This window comes from Sinohyriopsis cumingii, chromosome 19 (genome assembly GCF_028554795.1).
Source record: "Sinohyriopsis cumingii isolate HCF-2022 chromosome 19, ASM2855479v2, whole genome shotgun sequence".
In the NCBI taxonomy this organism is placed as follows: Eukaryota; Metazoa; Mollusca; class Bivalvia; order Unionida; family Unionidae; genus Sinohyriopsis; species Sinohyriopsis cumingii.
In genome coordinates, this window is record NC_142979.1 from 19,038,672 (window position 1) to 19,056,326 (window position 17,655).

At 36.3% G+C, this 17,655-nt stretch overlaps 1 protein-coding gene across 1 annotated transcript in view; it reads right to left on the reverse strand.

Annotated features, from left to right (window-relative positions):
* Positions 1 to 5,133: 5,133 nt before the first annotated feature.
* The window catches only part of LOC149775225 (tetratricopeptide repeat protein 28-like), a 167,391-nt gene continuing 154,869 nt past the window's right edge, over positions 5,134 to 17,655 (reverse strand). Inside the window, exons 15-16 of the mRNA XM_089944263.1 lie at positions 15,278 to 15,492; positions 5,134 to 14,702 (exon numbers count right to left, since the gene is read on the reverse strand). Coding sequence (XP_089800389.1) covers positions 12,327 to 14,702; positions 15,278 to 15,492 — 2,591 coding nt within the window. The 3' untranslated portion in view covers positions 5,134 to 12,326. The remainder of the gene's footprint in view (positions 14,703 to 15,277; positions 15,493 to 17,655) is intronic.

Consider the following 17,655-nt stretch of genomic DNA (forward strand, 5'->3'; position numbering starts at 1 on the left):
GTACGATGGCATATTCTTGTCCTCGTGTTGGGAAATTGATGTACATGTTGCACGAAGTATTACTAATCGACATAAAGAAATAGATGCTACTTCCATGGCCATAATTCTGCCACCTGTGCCCTCCAAGAACAGAAACTTATCTGAGAGAATTAAAGCAACTGGGAAGTGGCGCCGGGATTGTCCTTGAGAATGGGCCCACCAACATGAGCGTGATGTCGACCGCAGACTTTTTAAACTACTCCGGGTGTTCTAAGAAACATTTATAAATTGTGTACAACAAAGTTTCAAAGTCATCACCAGTCAAATGCGAAAGCTACCAGAAAGCAACAACGTTAAATTACTTCAGATTTTGACTCTTAGGTGCTATCATATATTCGATCGTTTACTTCTTGACAAATGTGGTAATGTGTGATCTGACTCTTTCATAACATCACTGGATATTATCAGACGACAGATTGTTATTGTGACATATCGATGTTAAGAAGACAGATTCTTTTTGAGTAGATGGAGGTACGGCCATGTTTGGAAACAGTGATATTCATGGGTACGTTTTTAAAAAAGTGACATTTTTCCGAAATGAACTGGTGAGGCATCATGGTCATCCAGTGTATACAAGAAAAGAACACGACAGGTGGCGCTATGCACAAAAATACCGAAAACTTCGAATACCGCAAAACCATAGAACATGTGATATCGTAGGAAGCTACTTTCAAAATCGCCTAACTTCCTGAAGTGGGGGGGGGGGGGGAGAGATAAACAAAATATTAGTTTAAGTCTTTAAAAATTGTATTCAGCAAAATGTAGAAACTAAAAATCTAAGGGGCATAGTAATTTCAAAGGGCATCGATTTTTACAAGTGTGTGTGTGTGTGATACAACATACATATTATACACATACACACAAATATATATTTGCAACTAAGTTTAAGACTGACTACAGTGTGTATTGACAGAGGGTGTTAATTCTTCATAGTCCTTCCCAGTGCGTCTGGGACAAAATGTATTCACAGAATTTCGTCTGTGGGTCGCAGACATAGTACCTTCTCTATCATAATATATAAGAGAGAAGGTACGGAACTTCCAAATACTTCGTTCCACCTGTGACCCTCGATTTCCTTCTGCTATTTCGTTTTTTAAGGCACACGACCATACTGTATGGCTTGCTTTACTCCTGAGATATTTTTCTATTCATCAAGCCATTATTGACTTTTCTGCGATGTACCAAACTTAAGTTACGGGCTCCGAAACGTACGATTTTTTACTCTGAGACAAGTTCGAGCTCATGTGATAATAAGTATAACCTTTTGAGCCAATCATATTTCGGCGTTGACGTGTGTGCCGCATAGTTTGCCTATTTTGAAAATAGAGTCGCATGTATACTATGTTTGTGCAGTGAAGAAAACAATGTCTAATTCTTGCATGGAACAGGATTCCTAAAGTTGAATTGAGTTAATGGTAAGTAAAAACTTACTTTTGCATCTACCACTGTTCTGTATTTCAAGAAGGGATGCACGATAGAGTTGACAACATGGTACACGTGGCTCTTTTCACTGGTTTTCACGTGTGCACGCACTTGTCCAAAACGAAAAAATTCGCGAAAATCGCACGTTTCGGAGCCCGTAACTTCAGTTTGGTACAACGCAGAAAAGTCAATGATGGCTTGATGGATAGAAACATATATCAGGAGTAAAACAAGCCATATAGTATGGACGTGTGCCTTAAAAATCGGAAATAGCAGAAGGAAATCGAGAGTCATAGGTGGAACGAAGTATTTGGAAGTTCCGTACCTTCTCTTTTATATATTATGATAGAGAGGGTCCTATCTCAGAACGGGTCATGGGGCGTAATCTAAGGTATTTATGTCACTCTTCACTGCACATACGTCGTATACATGCGACTCTATTTTCAAAACAGGTAAACTATGCGGCACACACGTCAACGCCGAAATATGATTGGTTCAAAAGGTTATACTTATTATCATATGAGCTTGGACTTGTCTCAGCAGGAAAAATTTGCGAAAATCGCACGTTTCGGAGCCCGTTACTTTAGTTTGGTACAACGCAGAAAAGTTAATGATGGATCGATGAATAGAAAAAGTAGTTGTTTTTTTTTTCTCAACATCAAGCTCGCGTCGAACACCTGTGGTCACTTACGGTATCACCCATTTTTAAAGCTAAACATTTTTATTGCAAATTTTTACCATTTACATATATATCCTTTGTATGCTTGTATAGCTGATACACTAAGTAATCTAGGTTTTTAAGAAAAATTATTAATTAAAGTGTGGTTTTGTTGTTATCAGTAGCAAAGTATGGTCGCCCCTGCAAGCAAGTGCTTGCAAAATTGAGCGCAGTGGTTGCTACCGAGACGGCAGCTACCCTGCGTACGTCATTTTTTTCCCTGCCAGGCGCAGAATTCTGCTGAAAGTATGAAAGGGCTTGTCAGCATCTGTGTTAGGGTTTCCGATGGTCGTGTTAGGAGTTCTTGTGTTCAGACAGTGCGTGAGAAAGCCGTTTTACTACTTTACTACGAATTCCATATAATGCAATGCGCAAAGAAAAGATAACTCTTTTGTTTATTACTTTTCCGTGAATCTGCAATTTACACGATGCTTTTAAAAATACTTAAGCGGAAAATAATGCTTGTTCTTAGTAAATTTTGGACAGATCAAAAATTTAAGTTTTGAAATCTGTATATGCATAAGCATTAACTTTTCACGATATTTATTCGTTTATTTTTGTTTTAAATCAACAAAATTAGCATAAATATCTTCATAGTCTGTTAAATTATAATCAGAGTATTTTTTTCTCTCATGATTTTGTAATCTTACAGACCTTATTAAAATAGTAATACTTATTACAGTTCAATAAAAACTGGAAATCAGATTAATAATAATCAGTGCAAGTTTGAGCATGAAGGCTATTTTTTTTTTAAAACTAACCAATATAAATATAATTAAATGTTAGCCAAAGTGATTCCAAATGCTTCACAGAACAACAGCTTTAATATAAATTCTGAACATGAAAACTTCGATATTTGTAAATGTTTATATCAACTTCTATTACAATAAACTATTTTTAAAATTAAATACGTTTATTCAAATGCTCATTACCACTGTGATATCAAATCAGTGAATTATTGTTTAGAAGTGATGCACCGTATCTTGCAAAGAGAGCAATTATTTGTGTAATTCTTATGGAAGGAACAATATGCGACCTTTACTGAGGATTAGGCATAGTTAAGTCACCGTCTCCCAATAAAGACAGGTCCCGCAGAAGGGCATGTCTGACAACGTTGTGCGTCAAACAGTCGTTGAAATACTTGAAGATGGAGACTCTAGGAGAGGTACTAGGCCGATAGAAACAATCCGAATTTGAAAGATATCTCGTCCTCGACAATACCACATTGCAATTCCTTTGGTTTGGGAAGATTGGGATGTTAGGATACACATCATTGAGATCTATGGATAGGCCCAGTCATTCAGCCGGATGGCTTTCCTGGCCAAAGCGGTCGTCTTCAACCGCTCTTCCAGTGAGGAAAAGGTAAATGATGGGTCGAAACTTTATCTCTTTCTTCAAAACTAAGAAAATCCGTGAATAAAATCCCCGACTTCTCTTGTTCTTGATACTCTCTGCTGCTCCCTTCCACAGAAGGGAGTACAGTACAGCTCTTCCCGAGACTGGTAGAACAAAATGAGTGTCGTTGAAAGAAGTGGAGGTTCCCAAATGTGAAGCCATTAATCCTTCCATATTGTGTAAAGGTCACGCGCGTCATCTGAGATAGCCATCCAAGCCTCTGCCAAAAGGATTTATCTGGAACCTACTCGGACATTGGGAAGAGTAGACACTGACAGGAGAACGTTTCTCCTTAGGCGTGATTTCCCCTTCCTTAGGGACGGTGGCTGTGTCCATAGACTTCCTCAGCTAATCCATCTTACTATCTCGTTCTCAGATTAACGGGCGGAAAAAGGTTTTAAATTAGGGTGATTTATATTATGTTTCCATGTTTAAAATGCTTAGTGTGGGGATCTGTTGACCTTCCAGAACGGGAACAATTATTCTTAAATTTAGCTGGGCCTGCTACCACGGCCAGAACAGTTGTTGCTGATCCTTGAAATCCTGGCGTAACTTCTGTAAGGATTAACCTTCCAAATGTCTTCTCTGCATCAGATCTGGCGTCATGTGAAAGACATGTGCTGTGACCCAGCATACCCTTGGAGGTCTCCAAGGCCACATCTCTCCTGAGGTGGAGTTTTGCATCAACATCAAGAGCGCTTCCCGGTGTCTTGCCAAGTGTGTGTGTGTGTGTGTGTGTGTGATATTTTGATTTTTAACATAGCTTTAGCGATTTTTCAGTCATATCGCTATGATGTCTGCAGTGTGGCTGTTTATAGTGATGTCTAGCACTGAAGCATCATGCCGCAAACATGGAGTATCATGTCCAACCCAGTCACATTACCCTAACACCAGGCCAACCAGTCCTAACACTCACATCTCAATGCTGAGCGCCTAGCGAGGCAGTGTTAGTACCATTTTTGTAAGTCTTTGGTATGACCGAGGTGGACTCTATCAACTTAGGGCAAAAGAGCGGTCGTCTTGCCAAGACAGATGGAGAAAAAACTATCTCCCTCAACAGACTGACAATGGCAGCTAAAAAAAAAGATCGGCATGCGAGGCAATGGTAACTAGTGTCAACACCTTCAGCTCCGGAACCTCGATGGACTTGACGGGAACACAGGCCAAAGTCCCTGCCAAACTTTACCACCTGAGAAGAACATGAATCCAGTAGAAAAAGGGGCTTTATGGTCCACGTGGGCGAATGGAGATTGTAGTTACTGGATCAGACCAAACGCTGATGAGTATAGGATGGAATATGCCACTCCTTCTGCTGTTTAACTGAGCAACTGTTATAGTGCCAAATGAAGACAATGCAACAGTTCAAAAAACAATAAACAATATATGCAATACAATATGTAAGTATTCCTTTGATCACATCTTCATTTTGGAGTGCAGACATGACTTTTAAAGGATATAATTTGAATAAAGTAATTCGCGTTATTGTTTCTGGACACCGAGGAGTGTTCAGGCAACACCTTATATAACAATCAATTTACAGAATAATACAAAGAAATACAAATCTTTCAGGTTTATTTGTTTTACCGGTGTTCTTGTATTGATACAGAATAACAAATAATATATACAAAAATGCAATGTACAATACTGTAAATGTATTCTTCCGAATTCGCTAATGACACATTAAGTACAATGTAGGATGAATATATTAATGTAAGGTGATATATTGAAGTTATTAGCACTATATCGCATTGTACAGTACCAAAAATTTACAAAAATGCATGCAAAGAGAGACAAGACAAATTGTTTGATATCTGATTTATAAAATCAGGAACCATAAATAATTTATAACTTCAGACCTTAATCTAAAATGTGCTTTTATATCTTCAAGCTTTGATATTTTGGGAAACTTAACATTTCCTGCAGAGAACTTAATACGAGAGGTGCAAATCACCGACCTATCTTACATAAAGTAACAGCTGGCCATTTCATTAATCAAGCCAACACATTATTGTAATGATAGAATCGTATGTAAACCATCGAAAACCATTATAATATGTCAATTTATACATTTTACTTGCATTTGTGGGCTGAGCCATGTAAAATGTTTCTGATGCAACATTATGCACGTCATAAGAAGGGACAAATGGAAGCAGCCATTTCGACCTGGTATGTGTCCAGTGATAATGTTCATGCTGAGGTGGTCTTGGACTTTTTAAAGAGTTTGGTTTATACGAAATAGTTTGATCACATATTTAAAGAACTTAACCCTTTATTGCCACTATTTTTCATGCTTTTCTTTGGTTGTTGAAACTTGCCCAGTACTATTTAGCCAGGGCTGTGCTGACATAAAGCTGAAACCTACATTCCTATTTTAACAATGCCCTCATGATGATTCTTTTCTAACGCAAAGGTGTAATTAATTGTACGCATATATTATAGTAATAATTGAATTCATCCAAGGTCTTTATGATATAAAACTATTTGACAAGTTCTATTGAAATCAGATGAGATATAAAGTTTATAGAGCTGGAACAAGCCCAGCCAATCAGAAGGGAGATAACTGCATTAACATCAATGGGTCTCACGCGTAAACAATTTCAGCGGAGATCTTGATGAGACAGAACTCATTACTGAGTTCTATTGAAATCAGACAAGATGGATTCTATACAGAGATGGAACAAGCCCTGCCAATCAGATGCAAGATAATGACATTAACATGCATTTGTCTCATTCATGATTAAAATTCAGCTGAGATCTTGATATATAAAGCATACAGTCCACGTCTGATGAAAATACCACATAGTCACTTGGTCTTGTGGCCAGCTGAGCTAAAAAATGAGACTATTAGCAGCTTCACCTTGCTGGGAAAGTAGCTTAAAGACACAAATAATCATTATTAGCATGAAAATGAGGATCACGATGATGAATACAATTAAATTTTGATCATCATATTTTGGGTGACATATAAATGCTACCATACAAGGTCTTTTTAATGTTTTTGATCATCTCAAATATTGTGAAATAAAACAGTAAAAACCGAAAGCGCCACGATGTTTTCTTTATGGATAGAATTTTGGCATTAGTTAAATATGTTTCCCCAAATAAAATTGGATTCAATTTATGAAGAAAGAACATGGAAGAATTTTACTCTGCATACAAATAAAGAGAAAAAAATATATCCCAAGTTCAACAAAAGTAAATTATTTAAACAAAAATCCACAAGATGCATTTATGATTGCTTTTGTACTGATGTATTTCAATGAATTTTCTCTCAATGAATTTGGAAATAAATTCTTTTGGACAAATAACAAAACTCTGGAATCCTCAGACTGCCACATCAACTTACATAATAGTATCATGAATAACAAAAGTTTGCCAGCAAATGCAGTTGATGTACAGATCTAAATCACATAAAACACAGAATCAGTAAAAATCTAATTAAAAATAAAATGTACAATTTGACCAACAGCAAGGCATAAAAAAGAAAAACTATATGCATACATTGCAATGCTATATATGCATGTGAATTTTGATTTAAATATAATATAAGCATCATGTAAAATTGTTTAATTTATTTTACTGCATCTATAAAAGGGAAATAACTATTGGAGTAGTAATTCATCAATAATGTTAACATGATTTGCCATGGTATTCTCATTATTTTGGTGCAACACGGGCTTGACTCATGCCAAAATTTTCTACCTTGTTACCCTAATGAGAAGGAAAAAAAAAAGAACTAGAATTACCCCAACCCACCTCATATCAAGTGAAAGGTACTCCCACCCAAAAACATACCATGAAAGAACTTCATTCTGAATAAATTGTGAAGTTTTATTATCAGTATGCAAAAGGTCCTCATGCTGAAACTTTTCCTTGTTCACAATATGTTTGCCTGGTTCTGCTATTATATAGGTGACACGAGTCTTTACTGTGGGTTGATAGCTTTTATTGACCAGTATATGGTTCATTAAAAAAGAGGATAAAAAAGTTTTACCGTTGGATGGTTACTGTATTGCTGTAATGAGCAGAAACTGGAGGTAAATTTTGTAATGAGCAACCCCCAAAAATGTATTTAACATGTAACACTTACACAGCCTATATCAAGATTGTTTAAAATACCAGCTAAATTTCAGCACCCACTAAGTATACCAATGCAGGAAATTTTCACACCCCCTTCCCCCGAAAATGTTACCAGCTTATATAGCACCAAAATATGCGAGTACTGCTCCTGTAGGTACAAAATTGAGGAATTTCTGATGCCCACATTCAAACTCAACAATTTCGTACACAAATGCACAATATTTATTCATTTATTAACCAACTGCAATTAATCATCAAATCAGGGTACTACACCACTATAGCACTGTTTATGGGAATCTACCATTGTAAAATTAATCATCAGATCAAGGTGTTACCCCACTACAGCACTGTTTATGGGAATCTACCATTGTAAAATTAATCATCAAATCAGGGTACTACCCCACTATAGCACTGTTTATGGGAATCTACCATTGTAAAATTAATCATCAGATCAAAGTGTTACCCCACTATAGCACTGTTTATGGGAATCTACCATTGTAAAATTAATCATCAGATCAAGGTGTCACCCCACTATAGCACTGTTTATGGGAATCTACCACTGTAAAATTAATCATCAGATCAAGGTGTTACCCCACTATAGCACTGTTTATGGGAATCTACCATTGTAAAATTAATCATCAGATCAAGGTGTTACCCCACTATAGCACTGTTTATGGGAATCTACCATTGTAAAATTAATCATCAGATCAAAGTGTTACCCCACTCCAGCACTGTTTATGGGAATCTAACATTGTAAAATTAATCATCAGATCAAGGTGTTACCCCACTATAGCACTGTTTATGGGAATCTACCATTGTAAAATTAATCATCAGATCAAGGTGTTACCCCACTATAGCACTGTTTATGGGAATCTACCATTGTAAAATTAATCATCAGATCAAGGTGTTACCCCACTCTAGCACTGTTTATGGGAATCTACCATTGTAAAATTAATCATCAGATCAAGGTGTTACCCCACTACAACACTGTTTATGGGAATCTACCATTGTAAAATTAATCATCAGATCAAGGTGTTACCCCACTATAGCACTGTTTATGGGAATCTACCATTGTAAAATTAATCATCAGATCAAGGTGTTACCCCACTATAGCACTGTTTATGGGAATCTACCATTGTAAAATTAATCATCAGATCAAGGTGTTACCCCACTACAGCACTGTTTATGGGAATCTACCATTGTAAAATTAATCATCAGATCAAGGTGTTACCCCACTACAGCACTGTTTATGGGAATCTAACATTGTAAAATTAATCATCAGATCAAGGTGTTACCCCACTACAGCACTGTTTATGGGAATCTACCATTGTAAAATTAATCATCAGATCAAGGTGTTACCCCACTCCAGCACTGTTTATGGGAATCTACCATTGTAAAATTAATCATCAGATCAAGGTGGTATCCCATTACAGCACTGTTTATGGGAACCATAAAAGTTAACCACCTAAAAGGTGAGGACTCAATGATACTGAGGTATTTTTAAACGTGTTACTATCGAATAATGAATGACATGTAATCCATGTCTAAACCCACCTTATAAATGGGACTGCCTTGTACTGCATTGAGTGAATGACATGTAATCCATGTCTAAACCCACCTTATAAATGGGACTGCCTTGTACTGCATTGAGTGGACATGCTATTCATTTGGCATATTTTGAAAAAGGAACAATAAGGACTTGGATCAGTTGGTGCATTATACTGAGACAGATCTGGGTCTATGTTGTTTGCAGTTGAGTGCACATCATATAAGGACCTGGCATTTTCATGAAGAAACCAAGGAATGTGTTACAAAAACTAGCATATCTATGTCTGTTGTTCTCTTAGGAAAATTCTGACCAAAAACTGACTGTATCCAGAAATGTGAGAAAATATTGCTGGATAAATAAATGCAATGATAAACAGCATTGTTGATGCAAATTTAGCACACAAAAAAATGTCTAAAAAAAACTGACATAAACAAAAGGAAACCGAAATTTATATTTCTGGTATTAAAATTGCATATCTCATATGCCATCGATCATTGGTTTTTGGTTGTTTTTTTTTAAACTGAAAATTCATGTCATACAGAGTAGGGGTTGTCTTTTAAGTGCAACAATATAAAATTCTGATAAATCTAGGGGTAATATTGGAAACTCTAGATGTTCGCAGTACATACAAAATACTGTAAATTCAAAAAATATATATTTTTACATTTTCAAGCCACTGCTGACATCCAGAAATGCATATATAATACACTGTTTAAAGGTTTCATGGCAGTGCTCATTACACAATAACTGTATCTACATTTGGATTTTGATAATATTAAAATATTAAATTATATATTACTCACTAAAAAGTGAAGTATTTATCAATGTTGTTAACCAGTTATATTGCTTCTACTGTTATGTAAGTCTGAACAACCCAAATTTGTATTATATTTTGTTTTGCTGGATTGTATTTGATGAAATAGAAAGTTTTGATTCTGATTTGCATTTGACCTTTCCAAGGGTAAGATTAACTCCTATGTGATATTCCAAACTTGCCTGCTAGTGCACATGGAATGACAAACCCATGGCTTGAAAAGGCAGCACCCACTTTGTTTTCCCAGTTAACAACTCTTACCAAGCTGCCAATGTGATGCATTCTCTGTGCCTATATTCAGTTTACTCTGCTTGATACATGTGATACATTCTCTGTGCCTATATTCAGTTAACTCTGCTTGATACATGTGATACACTCTCTGTGCCTATATTCAGTTAACTCTGCTTGATACATGTGATACACTCTCTGTGCCTATATTCAGTTTACTCTGCTTGATACATGTGACACATTCTCTGTGCCTATATTCAGTTAACTCTGGATGGTTCTTCTAAGCAATTTAACAACTCTCCATACATGTCATGCCTTAATCCCTTGGACTGTAAATGCAGCATCCACATTCTTTTCCAAGTTGACAATCCTTTAATTGATACTTCTTGAGTGCCAATTCCTACATTGTCACCTATGGGTGATTATTTAAATTCCCTGCTGAACAAATGACACCTCTACAGTTTGAGTGATCCTTTAATGAGATTTTGCAGTCTGTTTAACCAAAGTGTTAAAGTCTGTATAAACAAAGTGTTAAAGTCTGTATAAACAAAGTGTTGAAGTCTGTATAACCAAAGTGTTGAAGTCTGTATAAAAACCAAAGTGTTAAAAACTAAGCACAAACTCGGTCTCCATACAAGTATTGGTCCAAATTTCTGAACTGTCAATGTTATGTCAGTTACTGGGTACCTTGTTAGTCAGTATTGTGTATCATATAAAGGTAAACTTTGGTAGTTTCACTAAGAAAAGAAAATAGAATATTTATGATACAGCACTAAAAGTTACAGACTTTGCAGAGAAACATTAACTTTGCTGTACAATGTGAATTTCTGATGTTATCCATCAAGCTAGTTTGGATTCTGTATTTTTCAAAGTGTAACTCTGGCTCCCTCATGTTAAGTTACCCCTTGAAGAATGGGTTTTATTTGCAAAGCACACCTAAACTTAAAGAAGGGTGAAAGAGAAATTAGATTTTTGCACCCCTTTGTCCTCATATTCAAGTCAACTTATAACTAAGTATATAAAGCAACTAAGAATTATTTGTATCATAAATCTTTTCATACAAGTGTGCAAAAATAAGCCAATGTGACCTAATTTTGGTTATATGATATGGTACTTTACAAACACACGTGGTGCATTTACCAGCAGCATCTGTACCAAATATGTGCTGGAGATTACAGTCTGTTCTGAATATCATACATGGATGTCTGACAATTAGAACACTCACAAATTACAATGAGGAGTAAAATACCAATAAAGCGGCATCAGAGAGGCACCATTGTGTGGTTTAGAACTATCAGTGTCAGTGTAATGCTAATTAGGTCCTCTAATTGGATTAGAAATGAATAAAATGAATATCTGAATGAGATTTCAGTACTCCTATCTGTACAGATGCTACACATGTACAAAGTATTGAGTATTACAAAAATTGCACTCTTTCAGGTACTCTTTTCTACCTCAGCTAAAACTATATAATTAGTCTTTGATAAAATAAATATATCTCTCAAGTTTACTAAAGCAACAATTAAAATCTTTTTCAAATCCGAGCTTGAATTTTTTTAAAAACTTTAAATGCAATAAATACATAAGGGTATGTACAATACAATGACAAAATTAGAGAATTGTATTCCAAGATATGTTCTTGAATAAAAAGTTAAACAAAATATTTTTTTAGATCTATAAATATTTACATCTGAGACATCAAAAATTAGATAACTGTATATAATGTTTTCAGATATCTTCTGAAATTTGTACATGAAAGTACAAATGACTGAAGTGCCTTGATGAGCTTCATCGGACGTTATCACAAAATGACGTATGGTCTTCAACCATACTGATGGAAATGAAAGTTATAATGTAACTTTTTATTAAACAAGTCTTTTTTTCCAACTGATAAATTCTTGATTTTTTGGGTGAGTGCTTATTCAAATATATCACATATAACACAGCTTTAAATAAAAAGTCTAAATATACTTGTCTGTATTCATTCATTCAATTAAAATAAAGTTTTATTGAAAACTTTTTCAGTGGGATTAGTGCAGCAGGAAATTTTGCCTTTTTTGTCAGCATTTCCCATAGAAATATCAACATTTGGATGATTGCAATACCACACAGTCTTTGGCATACTTTCTTTTATCTGAATTAAACAGTTCTCTCAGCTGGTAAATGTTTTGATTGGCTGTCATGTTTGGAACACCTCCATTAGTAACCCTCACTGGCATTTGCTCATTGGCTGATCCATTTGGTACTGATGCACTTTCACCATAATCAAATGCAGGATTATGGAATCCTTGACTCTGAGCTTGAGTTGTATGCTGATTTTCAAGCAGCGTTCTGGTATAATCCTGACTTGATTCTTTGTCACCGTGAGTTAAATTGTGTAATCTGGTCATTGCACTAGATCTCACCAATGAATTCACACTTTTTCCTGAGTAAGGTTTCACCTCAGGTTCTGTCCTTGATCCATCCACCCTTGCACTACGCTGAATGTTTGATGAATTGCCTAAAAAGTTTGATGTCCTACTTGGAAGGTTTGATTTTGTGCTATTGGAATATCCTCGGACCATATTATTGGGAGCCCCTGGATATTCCCTAATTCTTGGCTGTCCCAATGCAACACTACCAAAAGCAGACCCTCTCGAATTATTATCAGCTAAATAAATTTGACTTTTGCTAGTACTTGTGGTTGAAGGATACTGAAAATTATTGCTACTAGATGGAGTTGGTGATTCAGAAGGCTCAGAGTCACTGAAGCTGACTTTTTTCTTGGGTTTACTGCCTTTTCCAGAGGTGGATGATGAACTGCTGAGAGCTGGGGAGGCCTCACGTAAAGATGCATTTACAGAATAAAAGTTATTGCTGGTTTGCGAACATGAATTAGATCCTGAGTTTTGGTCACTGGATGAGTCATAGGACTTGACACTGGGAGAAGTGTTTGCATGGGGTTGGGGTTGAGTGCTTGGTGGATTGTATATCACAGTTTTTATAGAGGAAGGTGTGGAACAGTAGCTACTAGTGCTGGTTGAACTATCTGGTCGATTCTGTGTCATCAAAAACTGTGCTGCACTTTGATCTGCAAAACCCATCTGTTTTGCAGGTCTGAAGGAACTCGGTGATGAACTGGAAAAACTGGTGCTGGATGAAACACTCTCTTTCCTCAAAACATTGTTGAAAGGTGACAATTCACCTTGAGAATTCATGCCTGTATTTCCTTGATTGACTCCAAGAGGTCCTTTTGGGACAGACACTAACCCTACAGAAGAAGCCTGTGGAGTCACTGTCAGAGATGATGCACTAATGGATCTGCTGGAAGATAATCTTTGTCTGGAATGGCTGGTCATGTTCGGTTGCTGAGATTGTGGATGAAATGTTGAAAATTTAGACTGATGCGATTGAGGTTTGGTTGGTACAGGCGGAGGCACTTGAACTCTCATGTTCCTCAGCAAGCTTGGTGAGGAGTGAATTTCTGTGAAAGTAGAGGTAAATGAGTGTATCTGAGATACTGACTTTGGTGAATGTGGAGATGGATTCATCCCTTTTGTATTTATTAGGGAACTATCTGCAGATGTAAGATTGGTTTCCCTCTCTGTATACGAGTCTAAATTATCTGTGTTAGCATCCTGATCAAAGAGCTGTTTTCTTAAAAGATAAGAATCCTGGCTTAGCTTAAGAGCGCTAATTTGCTGCATACTGTCCAATGCAGCTTTTTGATCTGTGACCTCACTCATGATTTTAGCTGCTATCTCTTGTGGGTCAAAGTGAAACTGATTTGAATCACTCTGATGACTGGCATCACTCTGATTGGAAGATGTGGTCTCCGAGACAATCCCAGATTCACTGGACAGTTGGTGAATGCCAGGATCTTCTGAAGTCTGTTTGAGGAACATTACCAAATCCTGCTGATTTTTTTGTGTAAGTCCTCCTGCACACCCAGAACTCAAGTCTGAAGTATCTGAACCTCTTTTGCTGTCACTCCTCTCAAAAACCTCTACACTAGTCCCACTTTCATCAGACACATTTGAGGTCCGAGTGTTAGTATTTCTTTTGAACACACTTGATGAGCTACTGTCCAGCACATCACTTCCCTGCCGACTGAATATAAATTCCTCTGAGCTCAAAGAGGACTTTAAGCTAGGAATATCAGAACTCCAAGAAACATTGAATTTCTCTGAACTCTGTCCTGATTCAAAGTTTGTACCTGGTGTTGATTCCAAGTTTGATTTGCACTGAGACAGGAATTTGTCACTAGTATTACTGTTACCGAGGTTGAAACTGTCGCTGACAGACTTTTGGGTGTCACTGTCACTTAGACTCATTACTGTAATCTCACAACTTTCACCCTCAGTAACCGAGGGATACATGCTTTTGATTTTATTCTGATAGTCCAGGTAGATAGAAGGGTCACTGCTTCCTGCCTGGCCTGACTGGGCACTTACAACCTTCCGAGCAGTTAGACCACCCTAAAAATTAAAATTAAAAATCATTGTCAGACTATTATCATAACAGACATACATCTTCAAAATTTCTCAGTAATGTTCATCATGGATAAATCCAGCGAGGCACTGGTGTAAATGAGCATCCAACCTCATATATGCCATCTAGAAAATGCAGACCCATGAATACATTTATAACTATATAAAATCCCGAACTCAAAACATAACCTACCACTATCTGTGCCTGTTGTCTCATTGCAACATAATTCTGTTGATACAAAATCAGTCTAAAAAAGATATTACAAGAGAAAAATTAATCTCGACAGCTGAAAGCCCTCAACTCAAAGGGAACTAACTCTTCTAATACTCGTTATGGTGACCCTGTTTATGACTTAGTTGGAGTGACCATATCATAATGAGCTGCAACTTTCTGGACTTTACCCAAAATGCAACTTTTTATGTGCACAATGCAGATCTACAATATCTCATGGCACATAAGCTTTACAATATGTGTACAACTAACTGGCAAATCCTGAAAATTTAGTGTGCAAATATGATAATTTAACTTAATCTGAACACATGAACAATTTGCACTATATTACCTGAGTCATCAGATTTAATCTGTTAGATGATCGTATTTTTTCCATCTCAGCAGGATTGAAGAGTGACTTCTTGCGTCCTCTTGGTGACATTTGGGGTGTACTGCCACGAGATAAGTTGGACGTGGAGGTTGAACAACTGCCACTGTGAGAGCTGGAGAGGCTTTCAAGACTGCTCGAACTGTCCTGTGACAGAATCCTTGGGGCCTCCATCATATCTGCAAGAAGAAGAAATGTGTTTTTTAAATAGTTAATTCAGTACTATTCACCTATAAAACTTTCAGGAAGACTTGACACGTATTTAGTAACAATAGGATTTAGATTTAGACAAAGAACAGATACAGCACTCCCTTGTAGTCTATGATAATACAGACTATGGAATATAATAACACAGTCAATGGAATATAAAGAGACAATCCATGGAATATAATGAGACAATCCATGGAATATAATAACACAGTCAATGGAATATAATGAGACAATCCATGGAATATAATGAGACAATCCATGGAATATAATAACACAGTCAATGGAATATAATGAGACAATCCATGGAATATAATGAGGCAATCCATGGAATATAATGAGGCAATCCATGGAATATAATAACAGAGTCAATGGAATATAATGAGACAATCCATGGAATATAATAACAGTCTATGGAATATAACGATACAGACCATGGAATATAATAACACAGACTATGGTATATAATAATACAGACCATGGAATATAATCATATAGACCATGGAATATAATGATATAGACCACAGAATATAATAACACAGACCATGGAATATAATGATATAGATCATGGAATATAATAACACAGACTATGTATATAATAATACAGACCATGGAATATAATAATATAGATCATGGAATATAATAACACAGACCATGGAATATAATGATATAGATCATGGAATATAATAACACAGACCATGGAATATAATGACATAGATCATGGAATATAATAACACAGACCATGGAGTATAATAATACAGAGCATGGAATACAATACTATTTACATGATTAGCATGACCACCAACAGAGATATCACTTCGTCATTATAATCCCGTTTGTGGGAGCTACGGAGTAAAATGCCTTTTAATGAAGCATATTATACACATAACATTACTATCATTAAATAAAATGTGCTCTTTCCTGACATATTTTATCCTTATAACATTCTTATAAATCTGATATTTCACATAGCATGGTAGTGCTGTATCATTCCTGACATTTTTATCCCATAACATTCTTATAAAATCAATTTATCCTAGCGTGACATGACATTCATCAAAATCATGGGCAATATCATTAAGCTTTGCAGTTTTGCAACAAATATTTGAAAATCAAGTCACTGTGACATCAATTTCTAAACTACTTATTGCAGGACGATTGCACTTATTATTTCACCTTTATTGTAAGTTTCATACCTAATATGGGGTTATCCATATATGTCATTGCACACCGAGGGGGAAGGGGTGGTGGTGGTGGGGGGCATGACTTATTTGGTGGTGGGTGGGGAGGGAGAGAGACTTTTGAAAACTGTGATGTCACAAAAACATCAGCACCATCTACCAGAGAAAATGTAAACTAAACACATGTAAGAAGCATTGTATATCACACATATTCTGCCTTTCAAGTGCTGCTCTCCTTTCCCTGAGAATGGAGTTCTAGCTAGAGATCAGTCTAAAAACTTTAACCAAACGTACTTGAAAAATATAAATACAGTAATACCTCGAACATTCGTGAGGTTAGGTTCCAGAACCAGTTGCGGATCAGGAGGAATCGCGAATGTTTGGTACGAGTCACTAAAAATGCTAATAAATGCTTATTTCTAGGGTTTAAACCCTAAATATGACCCAAATCATGCTCCCAAAGCACTTTAATTTCATTTAAAAGTTAGCTTAATACATTACCCTTAAAAAGAGAAATAAATGGTTGACGTAAAAATAGAGTACAGTATCGCCTAATGGGTATTTGCCACACTAGCGCATTTACAGTACGGTACATGTATACTAATATTACCCCTATACTAATTCATTGGCTGCCGTTTTCTTTTGCACTCACAGTAAGGTAAAACCAAGTAATGAATGGGACTGTAAACTTAATGACTGACGTTTTCTTTGTCATTGTCAGCAAGGTAAACTTCACATGTCACAGAAGTCATATAACGAAGGTACAATTCAATAAAATAAAGAAAACATGTACGTAGAGGGTACCAATGAAAATTTCACGAATCCGTGAATTCGCAAATCCAGAAACACGATTGCACGAGGTATTACTGTATATTCATTAAGTATGGATGCCTAACCCCAGTGCCTGAAATTGCCTAAATGCAAAACTTAATCAAGGTGTGATGAATGGATGAA